Source organism: Carlito syrichta, unplaced genomic scaffold (genome assembly GCF_000164805.1).
Source record: "Carlito syrichta isolate Samal-C Ts95f unplaced genomic scaffold, Tarsius_syrichta-2.0.1 Scaffold309294, whole genome shotgun sequence".
Taxonomy (NCBI): Eukaryota; Metazoa; Chordata; class Mammalia; order Primates; family Tarsiidae; genus Carlito; species Carlito syrichta.
The window spans coordinates 1,458,401-1,481,517 of NW_007253390.1; the positions used below are offsets into that span (position 1 = coordinate 1,458,401).

Here is a 23,117-nt window from a genome sequence, read left to right on the forward strand (position 1 = left end):
TACTTGGAAGGGTGAGGCAGAAGGATCACTGGAGCCCAGCAGGTCGAGGCTGCGGTGGCCGGGAGCGGCCACTGCACTCCAGTCTGGGCAACAGAGTGACACTCCAACTCAAAATAAAAAAAAATAAAAAAAGAAAGAAACTTTGTGCCTATAGCCCCAGCAACTTGGGAAGCTGAGGCAGGAGGATCACTTGAGCTCAGGAGTTCAAGGCTGTAGTGAGCCATGATTATGCCACTGCACTCCAGCAGCCTGAGTGACAGAGTGAGACCCTGACTCAAAAAAATGAAAAGAAAACTTGCCTGAATCATAGAGGTGGTCAATAGTTAGTATAGTCCAGTAGGGGTATTGATATATAAACAAATAAGCTCATTTTTATCACTTAATAGTTGTGGTAGTCTGCTCAAGCTGACATAACAAAATACCACAAGCTAGGTGGGTTAAACAGAAACTAATTTTCTCACAGTTCTGGAGGATAGAAGTCCAAAATTAAGATGCTGTCTAGGTTGGTTTCTAGAAAGGCCTCTCTTCCTGGCCTATAGATAGCCACTCTCCCAACATGGCCTTTCTTCTGTGTATTTATGAAAAGAAAGAGCTTTCTGGTGTCTCTTCTTATTCTTTTTTTTTTTTTTATTTTTTTGAGTTGGAGTCTCACTCCGTCGCCCAGACTGGAGTGCATTGGCCACTCCCAGCCACCGCAGCCTCGACCTGCTGGGCTCCAGTGATCCTTTCACCTCAGCCTTCCAAGTAGCTGGAACTACAGGCGCATGCTACCACGCCCCTCTAATTTTTGATTTATTGTAGAGATGAGGTCTAGCCAAGTTGCCTAGGCGGGTCTCAAACCCACAGACTCAGGCAATCCACTTACCTCACCCTCCCAAGGCGCGGGATTACAGGTTGAGCCACTGAGTCCGGCTCTTATTCTTTTAAGGACACCAGTCCTATCAGATTAGATACCCACCCGTATAATCTCATTTAACCTTAATTACCTCCCTAAAGACCATATGTCCAAGTATAGTCATTATGAGTTATGGCTCTAATATATAAATTTATCACCTAGGTGTTACAACAGATAGCCTCAAATATTAGGCTCTAAAATTGTGATGACTACTTTTTCTGGTTTTTTAAATGGTGTCATGTTACCAGTCTGTGAGATTTAAATCTGAATCAGGAGGTCCCCATCCCGGGGTCCATTCATGAAATTAGCCTCCACATTTGAGATTTGAACAAATTAATTAGATAGTTGTGTTCAAACTGGAGTTTAGGAAAGATCTTTAGCAAGTTACTGAAATTATTAATTTTCTTAAAGGACTGGAATAGCATGAGCTTCCTGCCAAAATATCAACAGGGCCAAATAAATTTCCTAATTGTACATATCCTCCAATTTCACGTAAGACTTTAGAGTCCCTTCTTCTCGGTGATCTTTACCCTTGATTAAGACTTGGCAAACCCTTAGCTCAAAAAAATTTATATTGGCTTCTACTCTGCTCCACCCTCTCTTCCTCTAAATCTCTCACTCTGCAATTCATCCTTTCCTCCCATTGCCTGACTTTGTTGGATTTCAAACTAGCCTGTTGGATCAGGCTAGTTTGCTGTGATCTCTGCCAAACCACAGACATATAATGAAGCAGACACTGTACTCCCCCTTGCTTTTGGAGGCCACATAGGGGTGAGGAGCAGGAAAGGTTACTGACTTTAAGAACTTTGGCAGTACTTGAACAGAATGTTGGTTTCTCTAGATAGTCTTGATTCATTTTCAAATCTGAGCATTATAAAATTGCCCAACTGCACTCGGTCTCTTCCATTATTTTTTTAAGTCACTTATCCTCCTTAACCTCTTGTATGTTCTGTGAGGACTTTGTCTTATAATTCATTACATGCACTTAATAACTCTACCACATTTGGTACCATCAAGAGAAGGATTAGCTGAAGTTTAACTGAAAACCATAACTTTTTCAGGTCATGGACCAAGTATAACTACTGTAGCAGCTAATGAACTCTAGTTCTTTATTGACATTTCATTGACCAAAAGTTTTCTATTTAGGACAGCACTTAGAATAGAAGTGTAATGGAAAGCCACATAAGTAATGTGAAATTTATAGCAGAAACATTTTAAAAAGTAAAGCAGGTGAAATAAATTATGTCTTATTTAGCCTAACATGTATTATTTTAATGTATAATTAATATAGAGACTATTAAGGTATTTTACATTCTTTTTTATTTCTACTGAGTCTTTGAAGTATTATTCCACATCTCAATTGGTATTAGCCACCTTTCAAGTACCCAGTAGCCACATATAGCTAGTGGCTACCAGATCTAGACCACCACCTTATTAACAAAGGAGAACAAGGGAGTCCACTTGCTGCAGGGACCAGAAATGGAACATCACTTACTAATTTTATCATTAGGGACCCACATTGTCTGAGTGACCTTTGGGAAACATAGACTGACCATCAACTGAGTGGCTCACTTCCAGGAATGGACCTGAAGAAAGTATAAAAGACTAACAAAGAATGAGATATATTCGGAACTTTGGATTGAGGAGACTCATGTCCCCTCGTTCAGATATACCAGACTACTCTTAGGCTAGGACAAGTTGTCATTTCTTTCATTTGACTTAGATTCCATACATTTGTCTCTTTCTATTAAGAGCTTAGAATCCACTACCACACTTTTATAACAAACAATTGCTGAAGCATAGACCAAACACAAAAATAAACACATTTGATGTTGAATTGTATGAAAGTACCCATGTCTGACCATTTTTAATCTACAAGATTGGCAGTCTCATATGGCTTAACCTGTTACATTTCATAAAGATAGTCATAAAGATAGTAAGAGTATTCTTTTTTTTTTTTTTTGAGTTGGAGTCTCACTGTCTCCCAGACTGGAGTGCAGTGGCCGCTCCTGGCCATTGCAGCCTCGACCTGCTGGGCTCCGGTGATCCTTCTGCCTCAGCCTTCCAAGTAGCTGGAACTACAGGCGCGCGCTACCATGCCCAGCTAATTTTTTTTTATTTATTGTGGAGATGAGGTCTTGCCAAGTTGCCCAGGCGGGTCTCGAACCCGCGGGCTCACGCAATCCACTCACCTCAGCCTCCCAAAGGCGCAGGATTACAGGCTGAGCCACTGAGCCCGGCTAGTAAGAGTATTCTTAAAGTAATAAGCAAGGAACTTGGAAGGCTGAGATGGAAGGATTACCTGAGCCCAGCAGGTCGAGGCTGCCTGCACTCCAGTCTGGGTGACAAAGTGAGTGAGACTCCAACTAAAAAAAAAAGTAACAACCAAGGAAAGCTATATCTTAACTCTAACCTGGTATAGTTCTGAGAAATTTATGGAAAATTTCAAAACTAGAGCAAGTATTAGGAATGTATTCTGGATCACAGAAAAGTATTCTTTGAAGTCAGGCTGGTTCTTTTCTAGCCAATAATGTTAGCCTTCTCAAGAGGACAGATTAGTTTTGAGTGTCTATGTATTTCTAACTTGGGCTGTTTCCAGATCAAGCTTTATGTATTTGCTCTGTCCTCTTAAAGTACCAAGAGTAATTTCAACTTCAGGGCCAATGTCATAATACTTCTAGCTGTAGAACCATCCAGTGGCAGCCTTATCTGGAACATTTGCATTATGAAAAATTGTTCTTTTTATTTGAATCCATAGACGTTCTTGGAGAACCTAGAGCCAGGCTCATCACATTGCTAGCTTCCTACTCATCTTGGCTCTCAGTCCCTTTGTCATTGTTGCCTATTTAACTGCCTAATTTAGGTCACGATTCACCAACTCTAGCAAGTGAAACAATAAAGAGTTGTGGCTATTGGTGATTGTTTACTCCTTTCTCCCAATTGATGTGTGTATATTTGATAGAATACAGTACATATTTTGTTGGTACAGTGATAGGGACTGAAAAGCCTTCCAACTCTGACTCTGGCTTCTTTTCATGATTGGTTTGGGGATTCATTTCCCTGTAGGGTACACTGTGTGGTCAATGGCCTGCTGTCTTGGAGCTTGTTTTCAGTTTAGAGGATAAAGATAGCTCTTCTCTTTTCTAGATGAGGAAGCAGGAAATCCTGGGTGTCTCCTGGGGATTTAATATTAGGCATCCAATTTTATAAACTCTACCTGGGAGTAAAAATAATTCCAAGAGGAAAACAAAAGTCTAGCTCTTAAAATCAGCCTGTTGTACTACAAATATTTCTCCACTGTCAGAGAAGAAGGTTTTCCATGTACACAGCTCTTATCCGTTAAGCAGCAAATATTTAGAGAAATTTGGTTATTGATTCACAAGACATATATGTTTTGGACCGAAGTGTTAATTTAGTGTTCAAGGCTGACTTTTGAGAATCATGTTGTGCTAGAGAAGCAATAAGGAATTTTTCCTGTGTAGTCACAAACTAGTCCATCTTTCCAGTTAGTTAGCCCACACCCTTGACCTTCTGGCTGCCTGCAGGCTCCCTTGGCCATTCAAATTCCAAGGAATAGCTGGGCCTAAAATGTGGGGAGCAGACTGTGTGAGAGAAGTCTGGGAGGGGTGGCCAATTCTAGCCAAAAGCTACGTTAGTGTTGGTGCTTTTCCCAGAGGGGAGGAGCGTTCCCAGCCCCGTGTCTTGCCACGTGTCTGCCCAGACACAAACAGAGCAGTGTTCAATTGAGTTGTCCTCCTCACAGTCTCTCTTTTATCCTCCAGAGGAGGTGGGGTGCACCAGAGTATTCTAAACTATCGCATCAGTGCTAAGAAGTGGGCAAGAAAACAAGAGGAGGAATCAGTTGCCTTTCTTAGCAGCCCTAGATGAAGGGCATTATTTATTCTAAGGGCAATTCAAGGGGCTCATTTATTGAAGGGAATGGTATAGTGTCTAATACACTGTTACTGTCATCCTAACAGCAAGACTAAGCTGGATAAGCAGCAGACATTATAATTTTTTAAAAATAGATATCTGAGGATACAAAGTATTCAAATTGAACTAAATTCCAGAAAGGGACAAGCTATTTCTAGCCGAGATGATACACATAGTTGTTTTCATCTTAGGGGTATGAGTAGGAGGAGCAAATCCACCATAGATGAGGTTAAGGAGAAAATAGCTGAACTTCTTACAAACTTTTGAAGGCCACATGTGGGCTAACCATAAAGAACCCTAATTATATAAAACATAAGTACTCACCTACCCCTAAGCCTTCCCCATGAGGCTTTCACTGAAAGTGACAGTGAGCTTAAGACAGTGGGCAGAAAACTGGGAGAGACGCTCCCCACCCACCGACATGCACAGAGCCTTCATTATTTACACAGCAGTACTATAGTACAGTGAAACCTTAGAGCAGTGCAGGAGGGTAGAGAAAGACTCCTCCAAATCACAAATCATTGAGTGCATAGAAGTGGCCTACCAAGAGCAAAGAGAACCACAGCAGCTGGCATGGATGACAGAGAGAGAGAGAGAAAGAGAGAGAGAGAGAGATCTCTGGAGTTTCACCATTGTCAGATCTCATGCTTTACTGAAAGGATAGTTCTGATCTTTCCCTCAGAACATTTGTTGAACTGACCTTAAACAAAGCTACAACAAAGCCTAGAACTGGTTCTATGACATTAGACTGACTCAGCTTTTAATCTTAGCAGCCTAACAGAGGAATGGGCATGTCCTTTTTCTGAGTATATATATTGTCACTCTTTTACATACACCATCAAGCATATAATAAAAAGTTATTAGACTCAAGAAGCAGAAAAATGTGACTAAGAGAAAAAAATAGTCAATAGAAGCAGACCTACAGATGATCTAGATGTTGAAATTAGCAGACAAGGATTATAAAATTCTTTTTATAAATATATTTAAGTCAAGTGGAAAAAAATCACTTAATTTTTATATAGATGGGGAATTTCAGCAGAGAACTGAAAGTTCTAAAAAGAGAACATTTATAAATCCCCCCCATGCAAGGATGACATTTGGAAACAAATGACTAGTCACTCTGGAGAATATATAAGTAGCAATTCCAAAATTATAACCTCTTCCTTGAAGTTTTGCGTCCTCGTTTTCATATAAGCCAGGAATTCAAGTCCACAAGTAAAGGCATCGATACATCTACAAAAACATAAAAGAGAGTGAGATTTTTTTTGGCCAGGAGGATCATGGAAAGCCTTATGGAAGACTTGGTATATGATCTGGAAATGTAAAATGCCTATGGGACATAGATAGGACTGTGTTTACTGATGTCAAGTCCCTGTGATAATGCCAGGACTCCAGAATCTTCAGCAGCACACAGATCAATGCATAATGATGAGAGAACTGGCTCCTCATGCAGGTCTGCATTTCCAAAAGGACATTAGGTGAGAGAGCTGGTTACCTAATAGGAATCCTGGGGGACATAGGAAGTAGGAGTGGGATGGGAATAGAGAAAAAAGGGTAAGCATTATATTTATCAGTACTCTAACATGGCAAAGTCTTATTTCTAGAATTTGTTGGAGATTAAACCATTCCATCGTCTGTATTCCATTATATATGTTGTCTATACCTCTGTCATGGTATTTATTTCATTTATATATATGTCTTATTCTTGGATTATAAGCTTATTCTGGATAGCCACTCATTTTCAAATGCCCATAGCAACTGACACTGTGCCTTAAAAATATTAGGACCTCAGTGAATGTTTGCCCAATTGAAGTTGAACTTAACCCTAGGCTGAGTTAATAGAACTTAAACATAGTTGGTCCAACTCCAACGTCTGTACTCTTAACCACTACTCTGTGTTAATAATAGCTTACAGATAGTTTTGATCAATGGGCTATAGAATTTTGATTTTACTATATCAGCAACAAAAAGCTAATGGCAGTTTTGCTAAGTGCTATACTAACAGAGGAATGGGCATTATACTGTATGTGTTAGAGGGAGGAGGATCTATAGAGAGTGAGACAATAAGAAGGCTTTCCCAATGGTTCAAGTGAGAGAACATTAGGCTCTGAACCAGAACAAAGGCAGGGGGAATTTAAGGAAGGGATAGATTTTGAGAGGCAAGTGATAATACAGTCAGTGATGTGTTATAATCTTGATGAGAAGGGGAAGAAGATATTGAAGACATACCTATGTTTTTAATAGAGTGACAGGAAAAAATTGCTTTTTAGTGGAAATCAGGAATGAGAAGTATAAGTTTTGGAGGGTGGACTAGAGGACGTGAGGAGAACAGTAAATGGGAAAATAAGTATCCTGTGGAGAAAATCCTTTACCTCTGTAATCTGTTCTAGCATTCCAGAAATATTCGTTGACAAGGGTCTTCATTTTCATTGTCCTGCTTATATCTGACTTAATCTCTGATAAGTTTATTCAGTCTCATTTTCTCTTTTATTCTGAGGGTAGATGAAAATGAGAAAGTGGCATTGTTCTTATAAGAACTCTCCCAGAATGAAAACTTTTACACCGTTTCTCTAGTATATCAGTTGCCTATTAGTGGTGTTTGTTTGGATTTATAAATAGATGAGATTATGTGAAGAGATATTAAGGCCTCTGCGTTCTATTTGTTTTCATGTCCCAGTGAATGTCGGCGTAGCTTGTTGCTGCCCAACTCTGTTTTCTCTACCTGAGATCTAAGTGGCGTAGCTTGTTGCTGCCCAACTCTGTTTTCTCTACCTGAGATCTAAGTGAGAAACAAATGTCAAGAGAAATAGGAGGCAGACAGCAAAACCCAGCTTAGAGTGAGCAGAGAAATTTCTTCTGCCAAATAGCAGATGTACTAGCCCTTCAAAACCCTGAACCCTATCCTCCTCTTTATTCTTTTTGGTGACATTATTTAAGCTGCTTTCCTTTCTTCCTGCTATCTTGAATGGCCAAGGCAGTTATTTTGTAGTACTTTGATTTATTGGCTAATAAATTTTGCAAACTCTTCTAAAAACTTTCTGTTCTTAGACTGTAAGTAATCATGTTTCAGGATGAACAGTGTCCATGCAATCTTTTCCCCCCACAGCCCTGCATCTTCAAAAAAAAAAAAAAATCATGGCCTGGCTCGGTGGCTCAGCCTGTAATCCCACTTTGGGAGGCTGAGGTGAATGGATTGCCTGAACCCGCGGGTTCAAGACCTGCCTGGGCAACTTGGTGAGACCACATCTCTACAATGAATCAAAAAATTAGCCGGGCATGGTAGAGCCTATAATTCTGGCTTCTTGGAAGACTGAGGTGGAAGGATCACCGGAGCCCAGCAGGTCGAGGCTGCAGTGGCCGGGAGCGGCCACTGCACTCCAGTCTGGGCAACAGAGTGAGACTCCAACTCAAAAACAAACAAACAAACAAAAAAATGATCTAGATGGTTCCTTCTGCCTCTGCCTGATTTGATGATGGAACTCCAAAGCTAATGTCTCCTGTCTTTACTCCACTCAAAGACTACCCACCAAGATATCTTATCCAAAAGAACAAGCTCTGTTAAGTGTCACTTAGGGTTATTTTGCTGCTAGTAAAATTAGTTTAATATATTTCACAGCTACCACAAGAGTAAAATGACAATAAAGAGGTTTTTTTTAGTCATAAATCACAAGGACAAGCAAAGAATATGAGAAGGAGGAAATAATAGCAGTGAGATTTTGAAATGCTGGAAATCAGAATGGCAAGGGTGAACTGATCTATCAGACTCAGAGCTAAACTCAAAACCAGCAGTAGAGGAAACTGGGCAGCAACTCTGTTTGTACCCCAGAACCCTCAAAATGCTTCATAATTGGTGGTATCAGGTATTTATTGGGGGGACGAGGTAAATCTAAAAACAGGACTGTTGAAAATTTATTTTTATTTATTTATTTATTTTAGTTGGAGGCTCACTCCATTGCCTAGGCTGGAGTGCAGTGGCTCGCTCATGGCCACATCAGTGGCAACCTTCTGGGCTCCGGTGATCTTTCCACCTCAGCCCTCCAAGTAGCCAGAACTACAGGCATACGCTACCACACCTGGCTAATTTTTTTATTTATTGTAGAGACAAGGTCTTACCATGTTGCCCAGGCTGGTCTCGAACCCACAACCTCAAGTAATCCTCTTGCCTCAGCCTCCCAATGTGCTGGGATTACAGGCTTGAACTGCCATGCCCGGCCTGTTGAAAATTTATGTAAGAAACACTCAGACTCTCAGATCCTCTCCTTCACCTGCTCCCAGAAAAGCAACTGTTCCTTCCCTTCATCAGCAGAAGACTGGAGACTTTTTTTTTCTGAAGAGTAAAACAAGTTCTGGCACAAGTTGGGGGCATAGATTTTGAACTAAAACAAGGGGGAGGGGAATAAGTGAAACTTTGCATACTGAATATTAAAACCTCCAGACTCCTCTGACAACTCTCAGAACACTTCAGGCTGGAGTTTGGAAAATTCATTTCTAGGAAATCCGACCAACCCGTAAGAAAATTAAATGAGTCAGTCTAATCACATCTCCCTATATTGAAGTCATAGTTGACAAGTCCTATCCTGTGTATAAAACTTCCAAATAACTTATAGTGAGTGTCCCAGTCTCCCATATGAGCAAACAGCCAAGCATCATCAGACATTTGAGAAGGTCTATAGACATGAAAGTTTCACCATCACAAAGAGAGCGAAGCAACTTGGAACCAGAAACTATGCAAAGAGTTTGGAAACCTGCCCCTCCAAATGAATGAGTGAATGAATGTCTCTCAGAGTTGAGAGAAAAGATTGTAACTTTGAAAGAAATAATGATATGCCATTTAAAATTTAAAAAAAGAACTCTCGGAAATAAAAAATATGATAGAAGAAATGAAGGACTTAACAGAGGATGGAAGATAAAACAGGCCACTGCCCCCAAAATAGAATTTTTAAAAAATAATAGTGCTGGAAAATACGAGAGTAAAGTAAGAAAATCAGAGTGTCATCCTAAAAATCTATTACCTGAATAACAGACATTCATGAAGAGAGAACTGACATATCGTCAAAAAAAATTTGAGAAAATTTCCCAGAATGAAAGGTCATGAGTTTCAGATCCAAAGGATCCAGAAAGGTACCCAACTCGATGGGTAAAACTAGGTCCACACCAAGGCACATCATTAACGATATTTCAGAGCACAAAGAAAATGCTAAAAGTTCCAAAGAGGAGACAAACAGGTGATACACTAAGGACAGGGAATCAAAACGGCAACAACAGAAGCTAGATAATAGCAATGGCTTTCGATTCTAAAAGATTATTTTCAACTTAGAATTCTATGGCTAGCCAAAATCTCACATGTAAAGATAGAAAAAAAGATGGCATTCTATGATATGTAAGACCTTACAGAGTTTACTTTCAAGGCATTGTTTTTCAGGAACCTACTAGAAAAGGTACTTCACTAAAACAAGGGCATAAACCAACAAAGAGAAAGAGGAACATTCCAATTAAGTCAGGTAAAAAGACTCTGGGGTGATGAGGTATGGTCCCGTGATGTCAACTATTCAGCAGATCTGGAGAGCAAACAGCTAGAAGACAGAGATATGCAGAGGGATATTTTTGAAGGAAGCACAAGAAACTGTTAGTAGTGGTTACCTTAGAAGTAAAAATGGGAGGGCAAAAAAAGGAGCATTTTTCCTTTTCCCTTGATATTTTTATGTAATATTGAGTCTTCACTACAGCATGTATTACTTCTGTAATTTTGTTTAAAGAAAGAAAAAAATGCTTTCTCCGAAGAAGAATCTCTATTAATCTTTGGGTAATGACAACAGAATTTTCCTTTTGTTTAGAACTTGCAAAGGAATTTTGCTAGGAAATCTTATATCCTCTAGCATCTTCCCTGGTATTTCTAGGCTTATACTTTCTCAGTATAGGAAAAGAGCTTGGGAGGGAATGAGTTTGGATAAGGAGAACTTGAATTCTCTCCTGATAGATAAATATCCCCCTCCTCTATTTCTGTGTTAGACTTTCCATAAATGTAGGGCAAAAGTAGGTTTGTTTGTCTGTCTGTTTGTCTTTTAATTTCTAGACAGCAGCAACCTTCTTTTTGTAAGGGCCTTTCCATGAGCACTTTCTTTGCGCCAAGACCATGATTACCAATAATTAATCTCAGATGAAAGATGCAGTGCTACAGTCTTCCTGTATTTGACCTAGAGAACATGCTGTGAATAGTTTGTTTGTTTGCCTGCCAGAGATCTTATCTTGGGCCAGAAGAGTTGATAGGATCATAAAACCAGCAGTGATCTTTCTTCAGTATTCTTTTTCTAAAAAATGGGGGGTGAGGGGTGTGATATCTTATCCCAGGACAAATGTGAGATTTAATGTATGTCAGGAGGGAGAGGGGAGAAGAGATTGTCATTTAATAATGGCTATATTTCGTAGTAATAAAATTTAAGTAACTCTGTAGTGTGCTCTAATCCTCATGCTTGCTTTGCTCTTTCTCAATGTATTTGGATAAATCACTACAGATCAACAAAGTCAAATGTCCAAACCACCCACTTTCCTATTCCCAGCACATGCATTAGAGAGGCCAGCTGAAATCTGGGCCAAGCACTTAGATGACTTGTGTGTCTGATTTTTATTCCATGACATGAAAATAAAAATAAAAAGGAAAATTTTCCAGATACCGGCTAATTCACAAAAAACATCTTTAGTCTCTACTCCTTGCACACACGCAAAGCTGATAAACATACCTACTCTGAACACAGATGCAGGAATTTAGAGATTAATTCCTATAGGCACAAACATACTAATGTACCTGTTTTACTGAATTTACTGTGTTACAGAACTTCTGTGTTCAGTTTTAGGATCTAAGCCTTGAGTGACATCTGAAGAATTTTTTAGGGTCCAGAAAAAGTTGCAAAAGACTGGAAAATGAGACTTTTGAAGAAAGATTTTATAGGAGACAGAATTTGAGCTTAGAAAACAGTGAGTGTGATAAAGAAACCTGTGAATAGCAAAAAAAGATAGAACAAGAGGAAATTAATATAAATGGTAGAGGAGACAATTTAGTTTCGATGTTAAGAATCAGCTTTCTGCCGGGCTCGGTGGCTCAGCCTGTAATCCTGCGCCTTTGGGAGGCTGAAGTGAGTGAATTGCCTGAGCCCGCGGGTTTGAGACCCACCTGGGCAACTTGGCGAGACCTCACCTCTACAATAAATCAAAAATCAGCCGGGTGTGGTAGTGCGCGCCTGTAGTTCCAGCTACTCGGAAGGCTGAGGCGGAAGGATCGCCAGAGCCCAGCAGGTCGAGGCTGCGGTGTCCGGGAGCGGCCACTGCACTCCAGTCTGGGCGACAGAGTGAGACTCCATCTCAAAAAAAAAAATCAGCTTTCTTTTTTATTTTTTAGTTATTTTCATCATTATTATTATTTATTTATAGAGATGAATTCTTACTATGTTGCCCAGGTTGATCTTGAACTCCTGGACTCAAACAATCCTTCTGCCTCGGTCTCCCAAAGTGCTGGGATTACAGGCATGAGTCACTGCACCCAACCAAGAATAAACTTTCTGACTGTGAAATTTAATAACCAGAAATGAACAGCAAAAGGAATGTTGTAGAGCCACAAGCTACAAAGATATGGAGTTAAGTTCATTTAGCATGTGAACTAGGGTTTTCAGATACAGATGTTTACAGATACAGATGTTTAACAACAGTCTCTCCCTGATACAAATCTGAAATTCCAAGCAGTTGGCAGAGAAATAAAACCATTCAGTACCAATCTGATACCTCTGCTTGGCCACAGCACCTTAGATTTGGTTCATTTACTAGATGAGTATTACATACTGTTGAGAAGCAGGACCTGATCCCAGGATAGGGTGAACCGTATAAACAAGGGAACAATGAGAAATGATAAATCCATAAGGTGTTCTAGAAAAGAGAAATTGTTTCCTGGGCCTTGTTATCAGCTATGGAAATTTTAGAATGGGGATGGAGGAGTACCTGGAGAACAAATCTAAAAATGTGGTAATTTTATATATGGAGACTGCTTATAGGGAGAGGAAATTGGTTTGTATAATTAGATGGATTCAAAAATTACCTTGTCTTTCTAATATAATTTTCTGGGTAAGAAGATATAACTATAACATCTTCTCTTGCCAGACAGAGTCAGAGTCTCTTCCTTTTATTAAAAAGAACATCACCAAATTACAAAGTTTAAGTCACACTTTGAATTACTGGCAAACCCAGGACAAACACCCAAGCTTGCTTCTTTTGGCCAGTCTATACATGGTGTAGAACTCTTCAATATGAAGAGTTTATTTTCTGCCTTGGCTTCTGTTTTAACTGTTAACCTTTCTCTCTGCTGTCCTGTAGCTGGGATGAAAGCAGCTCCATCAGCAGTGGACTCAGCGATGCCTCTGACAACCTCAGCTCAGAAGAATTCAATGCCAGCTCCTCACTCAACTCCCTCCCAACGACTCCCACTGCTTCTCGTAGGAACTCTACAATAGTGGTGCGTGAGTTTGCAACACACAGGCCACCATCTCAAGATGACCCTTGGGGCAAACTGGGCACTGCCTGTGTATGTGCTTGCACGTACACACCCACTCCATTGGGTTGGTTCTCACAGGCCTTTGGCCAACATTTTTAGAGTTGCCAAAAAAGAAAACAAAAACAAAAAAACAAAGGCTACCAAGCAGTCACCCAAGACACTAGATGTTGTCATATTGTCTATACTTAGTGTCCACACCAATCTGGAGTGATACATGTAAGAGCTATTCCAACTGGAGAAGAAAAAAAATACCCAGTGATATACATGATATCTGCTCTCTGGAACCCTAGGGGTATAGGTAGAAACTCTGGGTTGACTTAATATTCTGGGATGAGCAGGACCACCCACTAATCAGAATCAGTCCCCTCAGCTATCTATTTCTCCATCCCCATATGAGTATCACTCTCCTTCTTCTCTTCTCTTTAGCTACGCACAGACTCAGAGAAACGCTCTCTGGCAGAAAGTGGGCTAAACTGGTTTAGTGAATCAGAGGAAAAGGCCCCCAAAAAACTAGAGTACGACAGCGGTAGCCTGAAGATGGAACCTGGGACTTCTAAGTGGCGGAGAGAACGACCTGAAAGCTGTGATGATTCATCCAAGAGTGGAGAACTGAAAAAACCCATCAGCCTGGGACACCCTGGTTCCCTGAAGAAGGGGAAGACCCCACCGGTGGCTGTCACTTCCCCCATCACTCACACTGCCCAGAGTGCTCTCAAAGTAGCAGGTGAACCTGAAATAAAGGAAGGCACAAGGGCAAAGATTTATTTCTTTGGTTGCTCCACATCTTAATGGTCATTAACCCATAGGATGATATCAGATATTTGTATAGTGTTTTAAGTCCTTCAGGACAGTCCTTTGAGTTAGGAAAGATGAATATTACTGTCTTCATTTTATAAATGTGGAGAAAATAGAAACTCAAAGAGGTTAAGTAGCTGGGTAAAATCACAGTTGCTAAGAAGTAGAGGAAGAAGCATATTATGTTCAGAGATCAGTTTGACCTCCCTTCAAACACTTCCCATTAATTTATTTATTTCCTTTCCCGAGACATTCAGTCCATATACTTATCTTCATAAGATACTTGCTTAATATCCCAGGAAGGTCCTAAGAAAACAATAAAGTGGCTACAGCAAGAGACTTATAAGGCTCCCAAAGTTGGTCCTTTGGGTAGCTTTTAGCCTTAATCAACATTTCCCTACAGTCTCTAATTACCAGTAGATGTTACCATACTCTGTTCCATTTGCTTCCTCTGCTTTTTCCCCTTCCTCAACCAGTTGTTGGATGGATGCTCTTGATCGTCTTTGTGGTTGCCTCTGCCACTTTTACCAAAATGGACCTTCCTACTTTGAGAGCAGAAAAACAACAAAATAAACAAAACAAAATCCTAGTCTCCCCATCTCTCACACCTAGAGTCCTTCTGACAAGAATCTTCATCAGCTTATCTTGTACCTCCTTACCCATATTTAGGCTTCTGAAATTCTACAATATATTGACAAGGTTCCCTTCTCCCATAGAGGGAAAGAAATCAGTTTTTAAGGTATTGGTTAGTTTTGGCTACTCTTACCTCATTTCCTGCCCTCCCACAGGCAAACCTGAAGGCAAAGCTACAGACAAGGGTAAGCTTGCAGTGAAGAATACTGGGCTACAGCGCTCCTCTTCTGATGCTGGTCGGGATCGCTTGAGTGATGCTAAAAAGCCTCCCTCGGGCATTGCCCGCCCCTCTACTTCAGGATCCTTTGGCTACAAGAAGCCTCCTCCTGCCACAGGCACAGCCACTGTCATGCAGACTGGTGGTTCAGCTACTCTCAGCAAGATACAGAAGTCCTCAGGCATTCCTGTCAAGCCAGTGAATGGACGCAAGACTAGCTTAGATGTGTCCAACAGTGCAGAGCCAGGATTCCTGGCTCCTGGAGCCCGTTCCAACATCCAGTACCGCAGCCTGCCCCGGCCAGCCAAGTCCAGTTCCATGAGTGTGACCGGTGGGCGGGGTGGACCTCGCCCTGTTAGCAGCAGCATTGACCCCAGTCTCCTCAGCACCAAGCAGGGAGGCCTTACGCCCTCCAGACTGAAGGAGCCTTCCAAGGTAGCCAGTGGGCGAACCACTCCAGCCCCTGTCAATCAGACTGATCGGGAAAAGGAGAAGGCCAAAGCCAAGGCAGTGGCCTTGGACTCAGACAACATCTCCTTGAAGAGCATTGGCTCCCCAGAAAGTACTCCCAAGAACCAAGCAAGCCACTCCCCATCCACCAAGTTGGCAGAGCTACCACCAACCCCTCTCAGGTACCCAAACTGGGTGGCTACCTCCTTCTGTTTGCTCTGTCATTCTTCTGCATACCCCTGTCCTCCTTAGATTAGGTCAAGCATGGTCTAGCTACTATTGTCTCTAGGCCTTTGTGTGGGTCTTTCCCTTCTTCTTCCCCTATATATCAAGATTTTTCTCCCTCTTTCAAAACCGTATTGAAAACTGATGCCTTTGTACTATTCCCTGCCCTACACTTAAATTGTCTTCAGCACTTACATGGGTGGTTTTACTGTGTTTATTTACACTTACATTTCCATGTGTATAAATCCACTTATGTCTCCCTTGTGCATATGCTGTCTCCTTTATCAAGACTGAAGGTTGTCCCAAATTGGGTATCGGATTTCCTTCCAATGTGTTTTACAAAAGCATTAGGATCAACCTCTGTATTTAGCAAATAGCCAGAAAACAAAACTGAATGGGGATTTTTAAAGATTCTGTCTGCCTCTTGCTCTGTAACTCTCTTATCCTAAATATTTTATCTTCACTTTTCTCAGGGCCACAGCTAAGAGCTTTGTCAAGCCACCCTCACTAGCCAATCTAGACAAGGTCAACTCCAACAGTCTGGATCTGCCATCGTCCAGCGACACCCACGCTTCCAAGGTCCCAGATCTGCATGCTACAAGCACAGCCACTGGGGGCCCTCACCCTTCGTGCTTCACCCCTAGTCCGGCACCCATCCTCAATATTAACTCAGCCAGCTTCTCCCAGGGCCTGGAGCTCATGAGTGGTTTCAGTGTCCCAAAGGAGACCCGCATGTACCCCAAACTCTCAGGCCTGCACAGGAGCATGGAGTCCCTCCAGATGCCAATGAGCCTGCCCAGTGCCTTCCCCAGCAGTACTCCCATCCCTACCCCACCTGCTCCCCCTGCTGCTCCCCCAGAGGAAGAGACGGAAGAGCTGGCCTGGAGTGGAAGCCCCAGAACCGGGCAATTGGACAGGTAGGTGGGTGGAGGCAGAGCTGAGCCTGAGCTGGTCTTCATGCCTCAGGCTCATTTTGCCATTAGCAGTAGTATCTTGTATTTTATTGCCACTTTGTGACTTTTGAAATATCTTCACATATATTAAGTAATTTTATTTGCTTCGCAACAACTCCATGGGATAGGAGGGATGTTTTTAAAATATCATTATTCTCAGAAGTGAGAAAACCAGTGCACAAATAAGTTAAATGACTTATCTAAGATCTCATGATTACTTTAACCTATCATCCAAAGCTTTTGCTTCCTAGTCCAAAATTGGTTCTACATATAACATCCTAGTTTTCATCTACAGTAATTGCTTTTTAAAATAGCTATCCACATCTTGATTCCTAATCAGAGAAAAAACAATGAACATTTCAGATAAATTTTCCAAATTTTGGGCCAAGAAGCAGGCTACGACTGTCTCCTTATTTTATTGATAGAGATAAAAGCACTCCTAGTTTGACTTCATGTGTCCAGGGTCTGTAACCCTTATCCTGATGGTCCCAAACTCCAGTTCCTAAGATGGACCCACAGTCTTCTCTCTCTCTCTCTCTCTTTTTTAATCTCCACAGTAATCAGCGGGATCGGAACACTCTTCCCAAGAAAGGACTCAGGTAACCTTTTAATATGTTTTTTCTTCCCTATACCTGGGACTCCTGGTCTGTTTGAAAAATTGTAACTTGACCTGTCCCAGGATCCAGTCATGAATTTTAGTGACCCTTTTAGCCAACTCATTTGTATGTGGTCCTGTACTAACACCACCCAGCACCCTGTCTAAACCTAATACTATGTGAGTCAACTTTTATAGTAAGTGTTCTTTTTTTGGTGACAGGAAAAACAAGTTTTCATGTGGGAATCACACTTACCTATACCAACCTGTTTTATCCCAATCCTCGCTGGATTTCATTTCCATAATTTTCATTTGTGAGGAAGACCAACCTGCCTCTTGGTAGGCAAAGAGCAGGACATGCCTAGTCTTCCACTCTTATGGAAAGCATTGAGTTATTCAGTTGGGTGGTGATTCCTGCAACTTAAAGGCCACACATGGAATCCTAAAGCTGTCCTGAGCTTCAGGGAAGAAGTTCTGATGCCTCCACCATCATTTCTGCCCTATCTGAGGAACCATCACGAGAACGCCTGTAGTCTTTCCTCACCCTCTTGGTGGTCTGGAAAAGGATGCTGAGTCACTACCTCTTGCTCCCTTCTAAGGCAGCCCTGACTGCTCCCTCTTTTCCTTGTCCTGCTTTCAGAATCTCCTGGCTCCAGCCTAGCTCAGACATCCTCCATACCAGCTAAACCTCCAATAGCACTTTGTAGTTTCCCAGACTGAGGTCTTCTGCTGCCTCCTACAGGTACCAGCTTCAGTCCCAGGAGGAGACCAAGGAGCGGCGACACTCCCATACCATTGGTGGGGTGCCGGAATCCGATGACCAGTCAGAGCTACCTTCTCCCCCTGCACTCTCCATGTCCTTGAGTGCAAAGGGCCAGCTTACCAACATAGGTCAGTGTTCTAAGTCACTCACTGCGGCATGGGATGAAGCAGGGGTCACCTTGCAGGGTGAGGCAAGGCAGTGGGCTTTGGGTTTCATCTCATATTTGACTGATGCTATATTGGGTTGCTTCATGGTGCCTCAGTATATCCACCCAAAACAAGATTGAAGGCAAAGTACTCCAAAATCCTAAACTGAAAAGTTGCCCCTGGGCACAAGTTGTAGAGTCCTTACAGCATCAGAGAGTCTGAATGGTGGCATGGAAAAGCCATAAACCAAAGCCTGGAGATCAAACCAATGTAATGAGCAGGCCCATGGAACTGCCAGAAAGGAGCCACCACACCCAGTGCTCCCAGAGCCAGCTAGTGAAAGAGCAATACTAAAATGTCAGGCTGTAGGGAAAGAAGGAGGGACAGGATGGGATCTGCCTCCAAACTCAGAAAAGTCCAGATTTGGGGGGGTGGGGAGAGATTTTAAAAAAGAAAGAAAGACTGTAATCCCGCGCCTTTGGGAGGCTGGGGTGAGTGGATCGCCTGAGCCCGTGGGTTCGAGACCCGCCTGGGCAGCGAGACCTCATCTCTACAATAAATCAAAAAATCAGCCGGGCATGGTAGCACGCGCCTGTAATTCCGGCTACTCGGAAGGCTGAGGCGGAAGGATCGCCGGAGCCTAGCAGGTCGAGGCTGCGGTGGCCGGGAGCGGCCACTGCACTCCAGTCTGGGTGACAGAGTGAGACTCCAACTCAAAAAAATAAAAAAAAAAAAGAAAGAAAGAAAGAAAGAAAGAAAAGTCCAGATTCCCCAACTGCTTTGGCTGGGCCAGGGCCATCATTGCCCTGAAGGCAGAGCTGGCTAAGGCGTGTCCTGGCTACACCCTTTCTAAAGCCTAAGGGGAAGGGAAAGCTGGGTAAAAAAGGAAATGACTCATGATTCAGATACTGGGAGGGGAGGAAGCTTCATTCAGGTGGAGGGCCTGGCCTCAGCACAGAAGTACACAAGCCCCGGTTCTGGGAAGTAGTATGCCAGGATTGGCCTGACAGGACCCCCTTCAGGACAGTGCCTGGGATAGCCTGTTATTTGCTTGCTGCATCTCTGAATCCATCTCTTCTTTCAACTGAGTGAAAGACAGCAGTTAATTAAAGGCAAGGAATTGTAACACACCAATGTGATGACTGTGGGGAATCTGGGGAAGACTGGGAATTGGGATCACTTTGCCTAGGAAAAGGAACCATTCTTAAGGAAGGGTCATCTGGCCTCCGATGGGCTGTTCAGTGGAGCATGGGACCACTTGTTCTCCATCTCCACTGAGGACCAAACAAGAAGAAATGCATTTATGTTGCAGAATGAGGGACTGGGCTGAGCAATGATCACCTTAGGGACTTGAAAGAGCCAAAGAGAGATGTAAAGTCTTCTTCTGCACAGGTATTCAAGGACAGATTAGATATCCACCTGCCCGTGTGGAGGCAAAAGAATAGACAATGAGAGCTTTATGTAGGTGTGAACCCTGAGAGGCTGTATAACCCCAGCAGGGGACAAAGTGGGAAGAAGCTGCAGGTTAACAGGATTCAGCTGTGCCCAACTGCGAAGCAAATTCCACAAGCCTTACGTGACACTTTCACCCTCTCTGTCTGACTGACCTCCAAGCCGGGCAAATGCTAGGCGAAGAGGGCCATATTTCTTGATGCTTTGGAGCCAGCCCAGTAACTTAGCGTGACGGTGCTTTGTGGGGAGATGCTCACTCCTTTCCATAATGCCCAGCCCATCGGATCCCGTTGCCCAGCCCCCTTCTCGAGCTGGTTCTTTTCCATCATTCAGATCTGAGTCTTGGTCTGAATTCTCAGACCAGTTCAACAGCTGCCAGTTGTATTTTAGAGAACCACAACATCCCATTTTCATCAGCACATCTGAGTGATGTGAAGGTTTCGGAAAAGCTGCTAGGCCCCCAGCCTAACCTTCAAAAAGCAACAATTCTGAGGCAGGCAGGGTTGAGGGAAGGTCTTGACCCCAGAAGCAGGGTCCTTCTCCATTAGGGCTTGATCTCGCCAGGAGGGACCCCACTCCTAACCACCAGCTGCTTGCACACTCCCACTGCCCCGCCTGCCCCCTCCTCTCCTGCCCTCTCCCCATTTGCCTCCCATGCTCCTGGTGCTCCATCCCCCAAGGGACCGGAGAGCTGATGACCCTGCCTCTTTTCCTGCCCTCCCCCACCCTTTCCTGTCCCCCTTCCCTCTGTCCTTCCAGTGAGTCCCACTGCGGCCACCACGCCAAGAATCACCCGCTCCAACAGCATCCCCACCCACGAGGCGGCCTTCGAGCTGTACAGCGGCTCCCAAATGGGGAGCACCCTGTCCCTGGCCGAGAGACCCAAGGGAATGATTCGGTCAGGATCCTTCCGAGACCCCACGGACGATGGTGAGACTTCATGCCAGCGCGGTTCACGCTCATTCCGGCTCTGCTGGGTCCCCTCACCCACCACCTCCACTCTCACCACTCCCACCACCACACACACGTATATGATTTACAGGACATTGAGTTGGGCCATTTCAGCTCTTTCTCCCCATACCTTTGAAGGGTCTGGGGGCCCAGAAACCTTGGGTGGCATCATCTAGCACTGGGGCTTTGGGATGGAGCATCTATCATTGGGGCTGGGGGGGGGACTGAGAATGGAAGGGTTAAATGGCACCCCTCAGGGTGCTCTGAAAACTACAGCTTCTCTCATTTGAGTCATAGTCTTTCTTCCCCACAGTCTCTCAGAATACATGAAAAGATAAAAGGACATAGTGGTAGCTCTTAAATCTTTACAAAGAATTAGGCATCTCATTCCTCTTTCAAGAATGGTCCAAAGATTAGCCTCGGGTAGGGCCATCTAATTGTTGGTGGTTATCTGGGTGTTAATGTTGATCGGAGGTAGAAGACTAGGCTTACGGTAGATTAGATGTCCCATTATTATTTTTAGGATGGTCATTTCAGGAGGCGTTCCTTGTAGACGTGCTTTAGTTCTTTCCGTAGGCTCTATTGAATAATCAGAATGAGTATTCCCCCCTTAAATATTGTTTTCATCTGTATGATCCCCAAGATCCTAGGCAAGTTCCCCCAAAGCTGAGAGGAGGAAGGATAAGAATAAGAATTCAGGCAGAATTGCAGCTTATATTCTGAGCAGCTCTGATGAGAAACTCCCCTCTTCTTCAGTGAAAATACTTTCCTGACAGGGAAGATAAGATGACAACTACCACAAAAATCTCCTTTCCCTTCTCAAAACCCTGTGCCCTTTGGAACAGGCTAAGCAAGGGCTACCATACCCAGGCTGACAGAGGATATAGGCTGGAAGAGGAAGCTGACCACTCAGGACCTGTCCTCTGCAGACACCTGCCTGCTTTGGGCTATTGTGACTCCAGTTGGGTTCCCTGCTCTGTTCTTTCTGTTTGCTCCAGATGCCCTCCAGAATCAGAATCCAAACTCTGCCTTAGGGCTCTTCCCAAGAACCCCTTGTTCTTGGAACCCTCCATTAACTGTCTGTGTTCTTTTTCAGTTCACGGCTCAGTGCTGTCCCTGGCCTCCAGTGCCTCCTCCACCTACTCCTCAGTAAGAGCATGAACTTCTCTTCCTTCCTCCCTAATCCCCTCTGCCCTATCATTCCATGCCCCCTAGAACTTCCTCTGGTTGGGTAACTGGGTGGGGGATGGGGGCACTGCTATTTCTTCGTTGCACCTTATGGATCTAAAGTAGGGGCAGGGAAGGGTGCCTAGAGCTTAGAGCACTCGCTTGGGTGCCTCACATCCTCAGTGGTCTTTCAGACCTCACCGCCAACTCCTGAGCAAGCCTGGTAACATTTTTTCTCCTCTGAAAAATAGAGAATTCCCTTGTTATAGAGCCCTTTCTGTGCCACAGTAAGTGGGAAACATTATGGCAAGCTGAGATGTAAGTTTCTAGGCCTCTAGCACCCTAACAGTGTCCAGAACTGACCAAGTGTTCATTGTGGAGCACCAGCCACAGCATTTGACTATTAGGCTGTCCTTGGTTCTTAGATTTGTTTTGCCCCTAATTCTTTACTCCAAATTGCTGGCAGTAACAGTTTTCAGACCGACCAAAGTCTCATTTCCTAGCCTTCTTGGCAACGACAGAGTTGGCTAGAGATGAGCTCCAGAGAAATATTTTATTGAAACCCTAGTATACATCTGAGCTGAGTCCTATGAGGAGCCAGGGCCAGGAAACAAGAGATTTAGCCTCTCTGTACCTCTGAATCACGCTTCTTCCAGTTCTCTATCCTGCCACTGGGACCTGACTTCCTCACCTCTTAGTAACTACTTCCTTTCTTTCTTTCTCTCCTTCTGTGCTCCCTTCTTCAGGCTGAGGAGAGGATGCAATCTGAGGTAGGGTGCATAGCCTTTGTCTCTGCTTGTTAACATCGCTGTACCCCATTTTTCTTCCTAATCTTATATGTCTTCCGCCACCAGTAGTTTGTATTTCTCTTCCTTTCACAGCAAATCCGGAAGCTTCGTAGGGAACTGGAATCATCCCAGGAAAAAGTGGCCACCCTGACGTCTCAGCTTTCTGCCAATGTGAGTGCTGTGTGAGAAGTAGGGAAAGACCCAGGCAGTTATTTTGGCTATAGTTAGATAAGTTCAGCCATGGGGGAAAATTATTTGATAAAGTATCCTCTGGGCTTAGACTTCAAGGGATTGGGTCATCTTTATAGCTCTACAATAGAGGATTTGGGGATTGTCCTTCCCCTTCTCTGCACCTCAATTTTTTAAAGATAAAAAACCATTTTGCTTCCACTCTAATTAATAGTTATGACTGAGTTCATGTCTGATGCTTTGAGCTTCCTAGAGAAAGAAAAGAGGATTGATTATCAGTGGTTCTCCATGAGGGTGGAAATAACCTTGCCATTGGCCATGGACAAAAATAGTTATGGATTATAATTGCAGAGCCCTCAGAACCTTCTCCACTGCCCTAGGGTATGTTCATGTCTTTGTTTATGCCACATAACTAGACATACACAGAAT

At 43.2% G+C, this 23,117-nt stretch overlaps 1 protein-coding gene across 2 annotated transcripts in view; it reads left to right on the forward strand.

Annotated features, from left to right (window-relative positions):
- NAV1 (neuron navigator 1) overlaps positions 1 to 23,117 on the forward strand; it is a 75,426-nt gene that overhangs the window by 25,547 nt on the left and 26,762 nt on the right. For both annotated transcript variants that reach the window (XM_021717102.1, XM_021717103.1), the window contains exons 2-11: positions 13,187 to 13,325; positions 13,791 to 14,088; positions 14,948 to 15,641; positions 16,158 to 16,601; positions 17,195 to 17,236; positions 17,975 to 18,123; positions 20,353 to 20,523; positions 21,641 to 21,693; positions 22,458 to 22,481; positions 22,593 to 22,670. In XM_021717102.1, the coding sequence (XP_021572777.1) occupies positions 13,187 to 13,325; positions 13,791 to 14,088; positions 14,948 to 15,641; positions 16,158 to 16,601; positions 17,195 to 17,236; positions 17,975 to 18,123; positions 20,353 to 20,523; positions 21,641 to 21,693; positions 22,458 to 22,481; positions 22,593 to 22,670 (2,092 nt within the window). The remainder of the gene's footprint in view (positions 1 to 13,186; positions 13,326 to 13,790; positions 14,089 to 14,947; positions 15,642 to 16,157; positions 16,602 to 17,194; positions 17,237 to 17,974; positions 18,124 to 20,352; positions 20,524 to 21,640; positions 21,694 to 22,457; positions 22,482 to 22,592; positions 22,671 to 23,117) is intronic.